The sequence below is a fragment of the Saccoglossus kowalevskii genome, chromosome 2 (genome assembly GCF_978046115.1).
Source record: "Saccoglossus kowalevskii chromosome 2, keSacKowa6.1, whole genome shotgun sequence".
NCBI lineage: Eukaryota > Metazoa > Hemichordata > Enteropneusta > Harrimaniidae > Saccoglossus > Saccoglossus kowalevskii.
In genome coordinates, this window is record NC_140642.1 from 18,600,638 (window position 1) to 18,616,545 (window position 15,908).

General features: G+C 34.7%; 1 protein-coding gene across 2 annotated transcripts; it reads right to left on the minus strand.

Moving 5' to 3' along the window:
* Nucleotides 1-119: 119 nt before the first annotated feature.
* Nucleotides 120-11,671, minus strand: LOC100366848 (inositol-3-phosphate synthase 1-A-like). Of its 2 annotated transcripts, XM_002731391.4 has the most exons (6): nucleotides 11,625-11,671; nucleotides 10,635-10,924; nucleotides 6,697-7,077; nucleotides 6,255-6,566; nucleotides 1,732-2,089; nucleotides 120-1,117 (listed from the first exon to the last, which is right to left on the minus strand). In XM_002731391.4, exons 2-6 carry the CDS (start codon nucleotides 10,902-10,904, stop codon nucleotides 816-818), a joined length of 1,623 nt encoding a protein of 540 aa, XP_002731437.1. In that variant the 5' UTR covers nucleotides 10,905-10,924; nucleotides 11,625-11,671; the 3' UTR covers nucleotides 120-815. The 2 variants fall into 2 exon arrangements, with proteins under 2 accessions (XP_002731437.1, XP_085348710.1); XM_085492584.1 differs by lacking the exon at nucleotides 11,625-11,671 and having other exon boundaries at nucleotides 10,635-10,956.
* Nucleotides 11,672-15,908: the final 4,237 nt, after the last annotated feature.

A 15,908-nucleotide genomic window follows, 5' to 3' on the forward strand; every position in this document is an offset into this window, starting at 1 on the left:
TTCATTGAACAATTATCTAAAACAAATTGTTTTCAGATCAAACAATATTAAAAATTACATTTGCTCATCCATATTGCTTTGTTAAACAGAAAATTCCCACGGCACAATAAAGCACAAAGTTGCGTTTAATATTGTAACTTTATTTAACGCTAAACATACAAGTACATCTGTAATCCAACTTTGATAGAATATTTTGTGAAAACTATCTCCGTTGCAGGGAACCGACTTCAAGCAGGGTTGCAACATTACAGGAAAATAAAATAAATAATCATGTTGCTCAAATAATTCTACCTGTACTGTATTAATCTCCATGTCCCCTTATCAAATATACATGAATTATATAAAAGTTACTAAAAAATAATAGTAAAGCAACATTTTAAAGCAAAAATGTATAAATACTAGCCAACGTGTTCCTCAATAATACATGTACGGTACTGTATTATTAAAAAACTGATTTTATAATATATAGGTATATATATATATAAACAAAATAAAATACAAGCCTGATTTGGCAGGAAAAGTACACAATGAAAACAAAATGGTTTATAGATCTTTGGGATATCTGTGTCTCCTTACAAGTACTATAAAATTTAATGTCTTTATTCCATTTACTTATTTTGCATCTAACAAATGTTTTATTTAAGCCAAATTTTATACCATCATGAAAATTGAACTAGAAGATGGTCAAATAAGTTATTGTAATGACAAGAAGACTACAAATTTGACTTGAAATTTCACAAATAACTTGAACACATTATCAGAGTTGGGGAAAAACTGAGTTACTGTGACCAACGATTTGCAGCGTTTTTTTTATTCTATTCCTCCACTGGTACTTCCTGTGGTCTTTTCAAGTTGATGACGTATGGTTTGGGTTTTTCCTGCACTTCTACATTTTTGGTTGCAACCAGCTTTGGGAGCGGTGCGGTTACTTTGTGTTCCAGAGTCATGTGGTTGATTGGTGACAATCCAATGCAGGCTCGGAAGATGTTCTCTAAACAGGCGCGTTGTTTGAAGAGTGCGTTGACCACTGGTGTACCAGGAGGAACTAGCGGCGCTTTACAGAGATAGCTCAGGATGGACAGCACTGGGTGGAAAGTTTCCCAATCATCACTGTTGGCTATAAAAAGAGAATTGGTAACAAAAATTGAATTTTTAGTATGCTTTGAAACTAAACACAAAGAAAGTTTGTGCAAAAACAACACAGTTGTCAGTCTGAAACTGGGTAAGTGCACCTTGTTTATTTTAGCGTTTCAAATGTTTTTCATCTTCAAATCAATATTTAATGCATGTATTCAAAAACATTATTTATTACATATTGTTGTCGTATTGAAAATTTAACCACACCATTTTCCCCCTGAAGAAAAATTTTAAAATCTTTCTGTTTTGGCCCTTAGAAAATATATATAGGAAATATCTGCAGCTAATTACTAATCTACAATTGCCCCTTTTAAAACCAGAAGTTTGTCAGCTAAAGTAAGCTCATTATTATTGATGTGAAAATGATCCACAGTAGAAAACGTTTACATATATACGTGTACATTGCAACAGCTGAACATTGGCAATTGTTATGTCCAGATTTTAACCCTAATACCAAGTTCACTGATTCTCGATTGACATTTGTTGATTTCATAATTTTAACACCTGTAGGTGGGGAAAAATCATATCTATTTGGTTCAAAAATGTCAATTTTGGCATTCAAAGGATTTAAATACAAATTTTGGTTCAAATTACCTGTCTTGAAATTGATTCTCTGGCACATCTCGCAGAGGATAACCAAGTCTAATATGATTGGACTAGCAAGAAGCGAATCCTCGCACGTATTGTGCATCACGATGGTATTGTGGCCGCCCATCATAATCTCAGAGGTATATTCGTCCATCGCACGCTTACTGTCACCAACGAATGGTACGTATTTAATAACGACGCAGTGATCTGGTTTCTCATTTTCTTTGTACAAGATAGAATTAGACTGGACCATATCATCAACTACGTTGCTCTTGGAGATCTCCTTGGAACGGAATTGTTGGGGTGCAGATAGATTCTTTCCGTCGTTGTTGCCAAGGTGATTGTAACTCACAATGGATACAGGCTGTGATTCAAAGCAAAATTTAGAAAGAAAAAAAAAAGGCATCAAAATTTTAAATGTTAAATCATGAGTACCGCATTTGCTCTATTGCATCAGTAGAAGATTATTTTGCACAATATCCATTACTAGAATAGAGCAAATATGGTAATATTTTATTGTCAGCTTTTTATTTAAAAGGGATACGTTATTAACAATTTAACCTATGCAAAAAACAAAGCTTAAAGGCAAGTAAACAATTCCAGACTTATTTGATTATTCGCAACCCAAACAAAGTTTGATTACCAATACGACAAATTAAGTTGATTTTTATACTTGTGACTTTTATGTACATGTTAAATTTTTTTGCATGAAATCAAGCATAGCAATCACTCCATTGTATTATCACCAAATTATGACCTTGTTAATAATCAGCAAAGATCAAGAACAAGGAAAAAGTGAGTGAATTTCATGAAAGTCACTTTCACAGAATGTGATTACTGAACGACATTCAACAAATTGTATTGTTGACTGTAGCCTTTATTAGTTATAACTGTAGAAGAAACCAAATCGAGTGTGCACCATATAAATTCATCTTACATTCAGTGCAGTACAATCTCTAACAAGTGTGAATTATGTATTTCAACCACAGCCGAATTTTTTGTAGCAACGATCAATGTGATGATCAATGTGAAAAAGACCAGGCTTTAGATAAATGTGGATTAGGTTCAATTGTATTGTGTCACTGAAAAAATAAGCTTTGATGGTATGAAACTTGCCCATGTCGCATGTAGGACTGGTTGCAAATGCATGCAGTTCCTTCAAGTATCAGAAGAGAAACCTACTTTGATACTGATCACAAACATTCACACCAAATTTAAACAAAATCAGTAAAAATGTGCCTGCATAAGGAACAGGTACAACACTGGCACATAAATTTTTCATTAAATCGTGAGAATAAATTATGTGCACCATACTCTGTAAAAAACAGACTTGTGTCTCGTCTTTGTACTTTCTTGAACAAGGTATGCAAGAGGGATGATGAAGGACATGTGAAAATAAAACCAATATGGCCAAGTTTGAAGGGAATTATTAAACAAACCAACATATATCAATAACCGATTTTCGATGAAATGACCACCAATTGGTTAAATTACATCAAAATCTAAAAATAATAACAATATTCAACCTACTTTGTCTTGCTTTTGAATCAAATTTAAACAAAACCTATAAAAGTTTATAAGAAAAACTTGTGGAACACTTGAAAGAAACAAAATGGTCACTGGTCAGCCATTTTCAATCAATGAAGGGAATTATTACACAAACAGACATGCATTAATAACCGATTTTCGATGAAATGACCACCAATTGGTTAAATTACATCAAAATCTAAAAATAATTGAACAATATTCAACCCACCTTGTCTTGCTTTTGAATCAAATTTAAACAAAACCTATAAAAGTTTATAAGAAACACTTGAAAGAAACAAAATGGCCACTGGTCAGCCATTTTCAATCAAATCAATAAATTGGACATCAGTTTCCCACCAAGAGTGATGTAAATATCAAGTTTAAATTGAAATCAGTCAAGGCATGTCCAAGAAACTGCTGATGACATGTTAAAATGTTGAGTTTTGGTGTGTGCTGGGTTTATACAAATTGATGTACATATGCAGACTAATTTGTACCAAAAATCAGTCCAGGCATGTCTGAGTAATGATGTTTTATGAATGCACAACCAGAACCCAAAACACAAGTCCATGTTTTAGTAGCATTTATATGTACGTGATGAAGTGTATACCATTGTATTAGTAGACCTAAACATAACCATTTTATGTTATGAGGCAGCAAAGTAAAAATACTGAATTGACCGAATTTTAGAATTTAACCATAAGCTTCACTCAATTCATTTCTTGACCTCGATCTCATAATAAAACAAACCTTTTTTTTTTTTAAATTCTCCACACACAATGTACATATAAAACTGTTTTGTTTTTATTTTACCTCAGTGGTGCCATTCCTATGGCACTGTTAATGCAACATGTAAATATAATTGGTGTGCAGCTTCTGAAGCAAATGAGCTCTCGGGTCACTGAAACGAGAGGACTTTTTACAAAGCAGAATATGTTAGTGGTACGGGGTGGGGTTGCAAAGAAGGGCCATAACTATTCCAGTCCTTTCAGCTTAATCTAATCTATCAAAACAGAGCGTACCTAATACAACCTTGCCCCATGAGAATCTAGATATTAAATAACATTTGACACAAAACTATGTATTTATTTGTTTGGTGCGTAGTATAAATTTTCCTTGCAGGGTAAGTTTAATAATATTAAGTTCTGAAATAATGCAGTATCTAAAATTTGTGTATGGAAATTACTGGCTAAAATTTTATCAAAAAATGAACAAGAACAATGAGCTCGTCATGATATTATTCAATATTCATGTTTCTAATATTCATTATTATCAGTGTCAAAACTTACGAGTGTCCCCTTCCCCTCCAAAAATGTTATTGTTTGGCACATTTTTTTAATTTATTGGATACTATAATCTTGATGGATCACAGAACTGTTCCAGTTTTGGTGCTCCATTATGTCATCAGCCATAAATTTTTCCTTTTTGGACCTACGGTTTAACACCAATTTTTAACAGTGTTGGGGACTATGGAAGTGACAACCAACACTCAAGAATGATCATCTAGACAATACACGTGAACCAAAACATTACTTTTTGAAGTTCTGCTAGCATTACCAGATAATAGTGATAATAATAGTGAACCAAGAAACGCATGCAGGGAAAAAATGAATGTAAATACTGGTAATATTTCTGACCAGCAATATATCCAAGCAAAATTTGGGAGAAAAATACTAACTAGCGTTTTGGTCAGAAAAGAACATGTCAATTGTTTTTTCGAGGAAAAATGATTTCAAAGTTTGAAGATGATCAAATAAAAATTGAGTTATGTAACCACAAGATAAAAGTTTAAAACAGAGACAACTAGACATTTTCCCCTTGTATACCTTCTCCATCTAATGATGTTCAGGGCAAGGTAATAAAAGCACTCAAACAAGAGATAGATTGCAATGTAAACCCCCCTCCACCCCTCAACTCCACCCCACCCCAACCACCCACCCCAACCAAATTCACAGAGAACCAGGTATCATGGAAACATTGTCAAAAACAGAAATTTGAAGAAGCAGAAAAAATAACAGACTGCAAAGGAAAAGTAATCAATGTACACTATCATGGCACCAGCTTTGTATGTGACCTGCGACCTGTTTAATTCAGCTTATGGGTTGGTCAGAAAAAACTGGAGCTGAAAATAAAATGCAGATTAAGACTTGACAATTGATTAGAAAATTGTAGATATTACCATGAAATTAAACGAGGTACCTATATATTTAATGTCAAACCAATCAGGTTTTCAGGAAAAAGTTAAAAATATAACTTTACAAAACATGACAGAAATATTTATCAAAATTAGAGAACTGAAGATATCATTACCAAATGAACAAATTTGAAAGAACTACCCAAGGTACATTTGTAGTGTGTATGAAAATTCATACAGCTGAAGTTTTTTTAAGAAGTTAAAAATGTAAAGTTGGCATAAACTAACAGTAAGCAATATGAATAGCTCTGTTCTGTCTACGCAGTCCCGCGCAGAGCTACAAAGGCAATGGCTTCTTGGTATCTTAGAACACTTGAAACGTGAATATTAAATTCCAATGAGAAAATCAAGTTTTAAACCATGCAGATATGTCAGTTTGCCAATGTTGGGTATATGATAACGCAGTGAAGGAGTAATACTAATGTCTACCAGTAGGATAGCAAGAGTTAGTATTGTAACAGCAGATTAGGGAGCATTAACATTGTACCATTAGGATAGAGGGCATTAGCACTGTAAAAGGAAGATAGAGGGCATTAGCACACTAACAGTAAGATAGAGGGCATTAACAATGCGTCAGCAGGATAGAGGGCATTAGCATTGTAACAGTAAGATAGAGGGTTTAGCACTGTAACAGTAAGATAGAGGGCATTAACAATGCGTCAGCAGGATAGAGGGCATTAGCACTGTAACAGTAAGATAGAGGGCATTGGCACTGTAACAGTAAGATAGAGGGCATTAACAATGTATCAGCAGGATAGGGGGCATCAACAATGTGGGATTGCAAGGGAGCATTGATCAGTCATCTTACCTTGATACCGGCACTGACAAGGAAATCAACCAAGACCGACTTAATTTTTGTCTGACCAGACTTAAAGTCATCCCCACCAATGAATACTTTGTGCTTGGCAGCCAGTTCAATGACGCCAGGAACCAGTGTATTCTGTGGTGATCCATTAATGTATGCACATCCTTCCAGGATACTAGCAACAGCAAATATAGTCGATGGTGAAACCTCCGATTCACCATGCTTGATGGAAGCTAGAAGGTTTGCAGCAGTGTCGTTGAGACCAGACCTGACATCCGAGAAGCGTTCTGTGTTCGCAGTCCATAAAACAATCACCTGTAAAATTACAGTTAAATAGTATAGAATACAGAAAGTGCTTAAAATTAAATTTCTGAACCAGAATATGTGGCTAAACTAATGCTTTTATTCAATATTGGGGATAAAGGGTACCAAGTGCAATATATACCTTGTCAAGTTCATTATCATTCTTGAAGTTTCTGATATCCTTTCGTATCTGTTCCATCTGTTCCTGCTTACTGCCATTTAGAACATTATCAGCACGATCAGCCTGGTTAGCGGCAATGAAGTCTGGAAAGTATATGGATGGGCGTGGCTTGTATTTTTCCATATGCTTGTACAGTTGTTTTTGTAACTGGACATCCAGTACGCAAGCTCTCTCCATGGCTTCAGCTAAATCCAATGAGGAAATGTCCCAGCCATCGAACACTATATCTTCTGGTTCTACCATGGGTAAAATGTCTTTGAAAGGAATGTACACATCTCCATGTTGTCCACTTCCAAGACAAATTGTTGATGCTTGAGTCAGAGAACCAAAATAATTGGCATGCTACGAAGAAAGAAAATATTTAAAGAAATTTCTCACAAGTGTCATTTTACAGTGTGTTGCAGAAATCTGTGGAAGTTATTTTTTAATTTCAAAAATGGCTGCTGGATTTCCAGCATTAGTGTTGTGACAACTGCACATGCATTATAATTTATCTTCAGTTTGCATAAGTACTTTGTAACAATGCAAGACTTACGTTTTGTAAATATAACGTTTTATAAAGTTAAAGTACTGGGGGGGGGGGGGGGGTCTGAATCAACATTACCGGGTAATACCATTTTGTCAGCAGAAATACAGTTATAAGGTAGTTATTTCACTATACCAGCTTCAGTTCTGTGTTGCATCATCTTATGAAATATGGAAACATACAATGATGCACTCAAAATGAATATTGACAAAATATCATTTATATTCTTTTGTCATCGGTACAGACATTTGCGAAATATTACTGGGGGACAACATACGAGCATGTACACTCAGCTAACGAAAAACTGCTGCAAATAGGCTCATGAATGATTGATTATATAATCTACCCCCCCCCCTTTTGTCTGAAGTACATTCAGTATCATAGCAACCATGCAACACTCCATCAAGTCAAAAAACTCATCTATTGACCAATGTTGTTTTGACATCATAGTGAATATAAATTACTCTTGATGTTTTAGTTTCATATCATCCAGTCAGAAAGTGAGAACTGTCCAGGAATTCTTTTTAAGGCACAAGCTAACATTATGGGTTATGCAATAATGAGCTCATAGAACCTTGATGACAAATCAAGCAAAGCTTAGAATGAACTCGTGTATGTGCTGAGGGTATTGTGGGAATAAGAATTACAAGTAGGGAATATTTAAATAAGATTGGTAATGTATATGCTCTTTGAGATTTACAATAAGTTATCTGATTCGTAGTATTGGTATAGAGAACTAAAAGAATAAATTTGATTCCAGCAAACGGATTTATGCAAATTAGTAATTAATATTTGTTTATTAATATTTAATATTCATTTCAGCCCTAATCAGGTCTGGATTATCCAAGAGCAACTACAAATTTCATTGAAATCTGAAGATTGGTGGAAAATTAAAAACTGATTATGTAAATTTTAGTATTACTATGCATAATAATTGATAGTATTAATAAATCAAAGAAAGCTTAGAAAGAACTCCCACGTGCTGAGAGTATTGGAGACACATTAAATATAATTCAAATTAAATTAAATATATTCAATTCATTAAATATATTGTCATAGATAGTGATAGTGATGGAAAAGCCGAAAACTAATAATGCAAATCAGAAAATTAATATGAACAGATTTTAATGGAAAACTAATGAGGTCTGCGCAATATAACTGACCATATATGTACCAAGTTTTATTGAAATGTGATTGGAACCCAAAAAAAATTATAAATTATTATGCTAATTAGGGAATTAATATAAACAGATTTTAACCCCAAACTAATCAGGTTTGTCCTGGAGCAGCTTTGCACTGAGTTTCATTGAAATGGAATAATTAGTACTTTAGATATCAGTGTGATAGCTTAAAAGTGGTTAATTATGTAAATTAGTAATTAATATGTACAGATTTTAACCCACAATTGTCTATTGTCCTACAGCATCCATGTAAAAAGTTTCATTGAAATGTGATGATTAGTACTTGAGAAATCTGTGAAAGCTGAAAATTAATTAATTATGCAAATTAGGTAATTAATATACACAATTATTTATCCTAAAACAATCAATCTCTGCATAGTCCTTGAGGATCTATGTACCAAGTTTTATTGAAATGTAATGCTTACTACTTGAAACATCAAAAGCTGAAAGTTAATTAATTATGCAAATTAGGTAATTAATATGCACTGACATTACCTTAAAAACTATCAGGTCTGTGCAGTGTCCTATGACATCTATGTACCAAGTTTCATTGAAATGTGATGATTAATACTTGAGATATCAGTGGAAAAACCAAAAATTGACTAATCATTATGCAAATTAGGTAATTTTTACCAAAAACTAATCAAAACCAAGCATTGGTTCAGAGCATCCATGTACCAAGTTTCATCAAAATGCAATAAGTGGTTCTTTAGATATCAATGGAACAGCTAAGAATTAGCTTATTATCATGCAAATTAGGTAATTAATATGCATGAAATTTTACCAAAACCTAATCAAATCTGCGCATTAGCCCAGAGCATCTATGCACCAAGTTTCATCAAAAACTGATGTATGGTTCTTGAGATATCAATGGAACAGACGGACACACATACACACACACACACACACACACATACAGACACACTAACCGCAAAGACTCCCATTTTGTGCTTCGCACATGGGAGTCAACAAAGGTTGAAACTTGAACTCTGCCTATAGGACAGAATAAATATGTCCCAGTACAGTGCCTTGCTCAAAACAGACCCTAGAGGGTCTATGCTCAAAATAATGAAAATTATAGAATTAATAGTTTGGTGCACGTCTATATCATTAAGTGGTCTACCCTAACCTCTGTTAATGGGCACCTCTAAAGAGCAGCTGCCTGTTTATAGCAGCTGCGGCCCGACAGTCCAGGGCAAATATTGGAATATTTTTCTTTTCTCTTACTGATTTCTGCAGGATGTTTTTCTGTGTAAATTATTGTTTTCAATTACTGTAAAATGACTAATTTTCACTGGGTTTAAATTTCGTTGATTTAGCATTTCAGGCATATTCAGTGGGTTTTAAATTAACGTTTTATCATTTAGATAATTTGTTCTATGCTAAATTTTACATATTCACCGGGTTTTAATTTGGCTCATTTTCCAGTCAGCGAAATAAGCAGAATTAAAACTCAGTGAACAATTAACCCTTTTTACAGTATGCCATTGCTGCCCCCTGAGAAATGTACACTGTATAGAGCACCCTCAAGCAGAAAGAATTCACAGTCCTGCTGTTTGAGGGAGATCACACATGCATAAATTAACATAAGCTGAAGGCTGAAGGCTGATAACAGATCGATTATACCCTTGTTAATGCTTTGAAATTTGGAAAAATATGATTTATACGTGATCATTGAAATGTGTGCACGTTTTTTTTTTTTTTGTCCCCTTGTGATTAATACAGTGGCTAATCAGACAGAACAAGTATTAGTGATTGTTGGAGTTTTAGAGTGTGAATTGTCAAGTTTAATGATATAGGCTTGCATTACATTACCCAACTGTTTTTTATTCTATAACTTCCATTATTTTGAGGATACGGTTATTTCGACACATAAACATCCATCAACTTCAACAACCACTACCACACGAATACAGGAGTTGATCACTAGGTAACTTACTCTCAAGAAATTAGCCCATAAAAAGGTATTAGGAAAATGTACAGAATTTTTGTTAAAAAGTTAGCCTGTACTCCAGGGCTGCCTCCAGTATTAATTGACACTACTGAACAAATGCTGCACTTTGTACACAGCTGGATGTGATTGTCGATAATATTTTATTCTAGGGGGGAAACAATGCAACCTTCCACATGAAAAGATCTTTAGCAACGGACAGACATTCATTGTGCCTGTTGCCTACAAGTTATCAACCTACCTGCATGCCACTTTTGGTTTCCCATGACAGACCGAGTTTATTGGCAATGACGGCTGCTGTAACAGTTGTGCCATTATTGCCGCCCCATCCTACCAACATGCAGCCAACTCTGGGTTTCTTGCGTTCAGTACGGAACTTGAACTGAGTCGAGACTGGTACAGCTCTCATGGTACCATTGTCCTTGAGTATTTCGGTTGTTTCATACTTGTAGTCACTGATGATAAAGTTTTCAGTGTAACTTACGTTGGGACTATCCACTTTGAATGCCATTTTTGATGAAGAGAAAACACCTACGCCCATGCGAGAAAAAACGGGTTTAATTTAATACAGCTATAAAAAGCCAAAATTGCTATAAAAAATAAACACAATTAAAATATACTGGCTGTAAACTTCCCACCATACAACCACGAAGTATATGTGTCGGCCAATCAGGTTCTCCGATAAGCGATGACGTGTTGGTTGGATGTCGTTGACCTTTCAGTGAACTGTGTCTTCCATGTCCGACGAATTTTCTAGAGCCGGCGTCGAGCCCAGACTACAGACCGGTGCGCGTCGCTTTCAGTATGTTCGGAATATATTTTAACGATTCAAAGGTAAAAAAAAACGAAGATGATATTACTGGGTTGGGTCATGGAACACCATGAGTTGTGGGAGGAAAATTTTTAAAATTGAAACGGAGAGAATGCATGTGAAATTATTGGCGGGAAAACAACATAAACAGAATAGTTGAAATCACCATAGTCGTCATGCAGCATTTTCAATTTAATCACGGTTAGTACCAGTTACTAGTAATCGTGGTGTGATGTGCCAGCTTACTGCCTCCGTATAAAGGAAACGAAACCAAGCAATCAGACGATGTCATGCGTGTTTTCAAACGCGTACATGTATCCGTCGCATGGGACCCATAGTGATGTGATGACCGAAAAACATTGATGGACGTATTCCACTTAATACTAAATATAAAAAAATCTATTAGGGAAAATTCCGTACCTGCGTATCTGTATGGAATTGCGTTGCACGAAAGAAAACGCGAGAGTTCTCGCACGATCTAATTCTTACCTATTTATATGCCCTTGTTGTCGCGTGGTCTAATTTACATCAATATAAATCCCGAATAAACCATTCATGCAGTAGGTTGTGGTGGTTATGTTTTCGAATACTCTCGAATATACAAGAAAATTTTCGGTGAAAACGGAGGCATACGATTTGAACGCGAGCCAAAATGAATGTGGGTAAACTGTGTCAGCTGGCCAGAAATATACCTGATCATGGTCCATGTGTGCGTGAAATTAACATTATGTCTGCTAAAATCCAATATGGGCATGACAGTGCAACGCCCGCACCAAACCAATGTTTTCAACGGAAAATTCCACTAGAACATTCGAGAAACTGTACAGCCGACTGTACATGATTGAAACGTCACAACTAAATAATGTGTTATACTAGTATATCGGTCACCTTAACAAATATAACCAATACTTTTTGTTATTCAGTTTTGTCTTTGAGATTTATTTATCTATTTATCATCTATTTTCTTCTCTGTGCTTTCGAGAAAGTTATGTTTTAAAATTATATAACATGTACTAACATTAGTTCCTTCCATGGTCTATGTAACCGATTAGATCACGTAACGACCACGCCCCGATCACGTTGCGCTTGATTGCGTGCGTGTGTTTTTTTCAATAAAATAAAATATTATGCGAGTGTATAAATGGCGAAAGCCTGGTTAGCACGAAAACCGGCTTTAATGAAACATGGCGTCTCCACGTTCAATGGTTCTGACCAATGCCTTGACACCACCATTTGACACCGGGTTACACGTACAAAGGTCTTTCACGATATGTTCGAGGTCTTTCAGTGCCAGATGTTTCACACGTAATATCTAAGAAGAATCTAGAGCTTCGCCTCCACAATTGCCGCTATATCAGAGCAACGACCTACAAAACCCCGGTTGCGTTCATATGTAGTACCCGAGGTCAACGCACGGGCGTACATACATACATACATACATACATACATACATACATACATACATACACATACATATAAACAAGAGAACTGGTGATGGTTGTAGAACCATAACTGCCTCAGCTCAAAGATTGTTATGTAATACAGGGGAATATGAAGGGAAATGTATTGTAATGTTACCTCTGTGTAATTTACAATATATCTGCATTAACCTTCACTGTGAAGGACAATATGGGAGTTGACTTAAATGACTGGTAGAAGCAAGGCTGGTCAAATATCGCGAAATAGTAGTTAGAATTTCCAGATACGCAATCGACACATTGTGGGATATCAAAATATGGATGACAAACAGCAAGTGATATTTCCATGTAGTTGGAATTAAAGCAAAGGAGTGGCCTATTAATCCATGAAACATACTCACACATATCCGTACATATCATCTTGTCCTTTTGTGTGTGGGCAAAGCTGTCATGCACACAATCGGGGAAAATATGTTATTACTGTAAATAATTATGAACAATAAAAACTGAAATTTAGAAAAACTAATAACAATTAATAAGGAAAATATGTGATTTGCTGTACAGTTCCCAGAAAATTATTACAAGTCCCTAAATTGCATACGAGTAGTAACAGTACAGTAAACCTACATTTTGGTGACAGTTGGGAATGATACCAAAATTTAACAATTCCATGAGAACATCCCAATGTTCTTTTAACACATGAAACGGATGTGCATTGGTCGAATGTTGTATAGTTTCAATAGGCATACAAGCACCTGTATATATTTTGACAATAAACCCCTCATTCACATTGTGCAAATACAAACAAGACATTAAACCTTCTTGATTTAAAAGTAACAAGTAAGTGTTGTATAAACCCGAATGAAAAGTCCGGAATCACGGCGAATACTTGTAGCGAGTCACCCCTCTAAAAACGTCATTACTGTGCCAATGACATTTAACTTTGCTCTTCCATAAAGCAGCAGTTTCCATCTTCAAATAATCAAAATAACCTTGTTACCCTGGCGCAATCTGATTAAAATCTGATGTAGTGTACGGGCTTTAATTATTTTGGCTATAAACTTATTTTAATTTTATTTTTTATTACTTTTGTTATTAATGCCCTTTTATTTCATTATTTTACTTTAATTTTGATTTTGTGATTTTTTTTAATTCCGCCCTACCTACATCTAGGGATTAAAGGGATTACTAACAAATATAATAAAAAATAATATTAAAATAAGTTTATAGCCAAAATAATTAAAGCCCGTACATTACATCAGATTTTAATCAGATTGACCCTGGCGAAGCATGTCTATTGTTTCACAACGACTGTCCAGAGGGATTTTCTTCTTCTCAATTTCTCAAGATAAACGTCCCCATGTTGTTTTGTTTACTAGAAGGACATGTCTTTTGGCAGCATTTCTTGTATTAATTTCCATTGCACAAAAAAGTAGCAAATACTGTCACTGAAGCACAGAATTTGCATGAATTTTTCTCCCCGGCCCTTCACGCAAACTGTCTTTTACCTCATCCATAGTTGTCGACATTTTGCAACCGCCTTGATGGATGTATTGTGACCTATTTTGACCCCGGAGACTGACCTTGCATTCTGGCTACATTTACTGTCCTTTCATACCAATTCAATATCCTTTCATTATTACATCCAAATTTCACGATATTTAATATTTAAAACGAACCTTTATTTCACAGTCACTCTAGCTTTCACTTTTCTAAAATTATTTTACTGATCAAAAGATTTTTCACTCCCATCATGCAATCTCCCATAGTACTTCCGCAGACACAGTGGCGATCGCCAACATATCTACAAATAACCTCGCTCTCAGGAGCTGAGGAATTACGCATTTACAAGACATTTAAATCAAAATATGAATTTGAGCCATATCTAAAACTTGTGAAAAATATTAGTCATAGAACAAGTATAACCAAATTTTGAATCACTGCCAATTGAAAGGTTAAGATACAAAGGCATGCCTCCAGGGGAAAGAATTTGTAATTTGTGTGAAGACGAGGCTATTGGTGATGAAATACATGCATTATTGGTTTGTAAGAACCAAAGGTTAATAACTAGTCGTACACAATTTATTAATACTTTGTAATTGTATAATGATAGTCTACTAACATTATCAGAACAAAACATGTTCAAACGAATTTTAAGTTCAAATGATTGCTTAATTACCAACAACCTGGAAAAATTCATAAATGATATTTTAACAGAAAACAAAAATTAAACTTTTAATATTTAACATTTTTTTCTAACATTTATTTTATATTTTTACAGTGTTTGTTTATTTGTTATTTGTTTGTTTGCTTATAAAGTAATGTATATTGGCCATAGATGATGTATTTTCCATGCATTATTTTGTGTCAAATAAAATATACTATACTGTATCATACTATACTATACTATACTATACTATACTATGTTAGAGAAAATCTATTTGAAATCGCAAAAAAATGACGTGAGCTAAAACTTGAAAAAAAAAACACCACGGGCTCAGTAGTAAAAGAAATAATACATATGATTCGGGGAAACCGCTCATCATAATAATGTTCCGACATGCTCAAGAAAATATTCAATTGACCAATTTTCCACAGCTCCCCCTCCCAGATTTCAAATGTAATTTTAATTGTTCTTATCGCATTGGGTCAAAATCCTAAGGGGTGGTCCACTAGTAATTCTGGGGACAATGGCAGAATTCGGGAAAAAAAATGAAAAAAAATATGGGAAAATCCCACAAAGATCAATATGATCAATAACATCTATTTTTTATTTCTTGGGGGAAACATATTACATACAAAACAAATAAAACATACAGCGAATTCGTCACTGAATTAAAAATAATGTGGCTGTCTATCGCGCACATTCGATCAGGTCCAGCAACTGCGAGCACTGTGTTTGTGTAATGGTAACACAAGTAAGAAACTATGGTAGATTGTAATACGTATATAAATTAGTACGTTTATTTCGGTAGAGAAGTCTGGCATTAATGTACAATGAGAACAATCCACACCAAACATGCACTGAAACACCCTTCATATAGGGTTAATTGGATTTACACCTTAGATTTTAAAATTGGAGTGATTGGTTTGCCATGTGAGAAGGCCACTATTAAGTATTCATTGCGACTTAATCCGCTACAAAGTTGCGACTTCTCTTGCGTTCGCTTTGATAAGAACGTATTTGTGACCATTACATAAATGGCTTACATAAACTGATTTGTGTTTCTTTGTAAATGGAGATCAAGCATGAAACGAGTTCTAACGAATATATCTCAGTGAATAA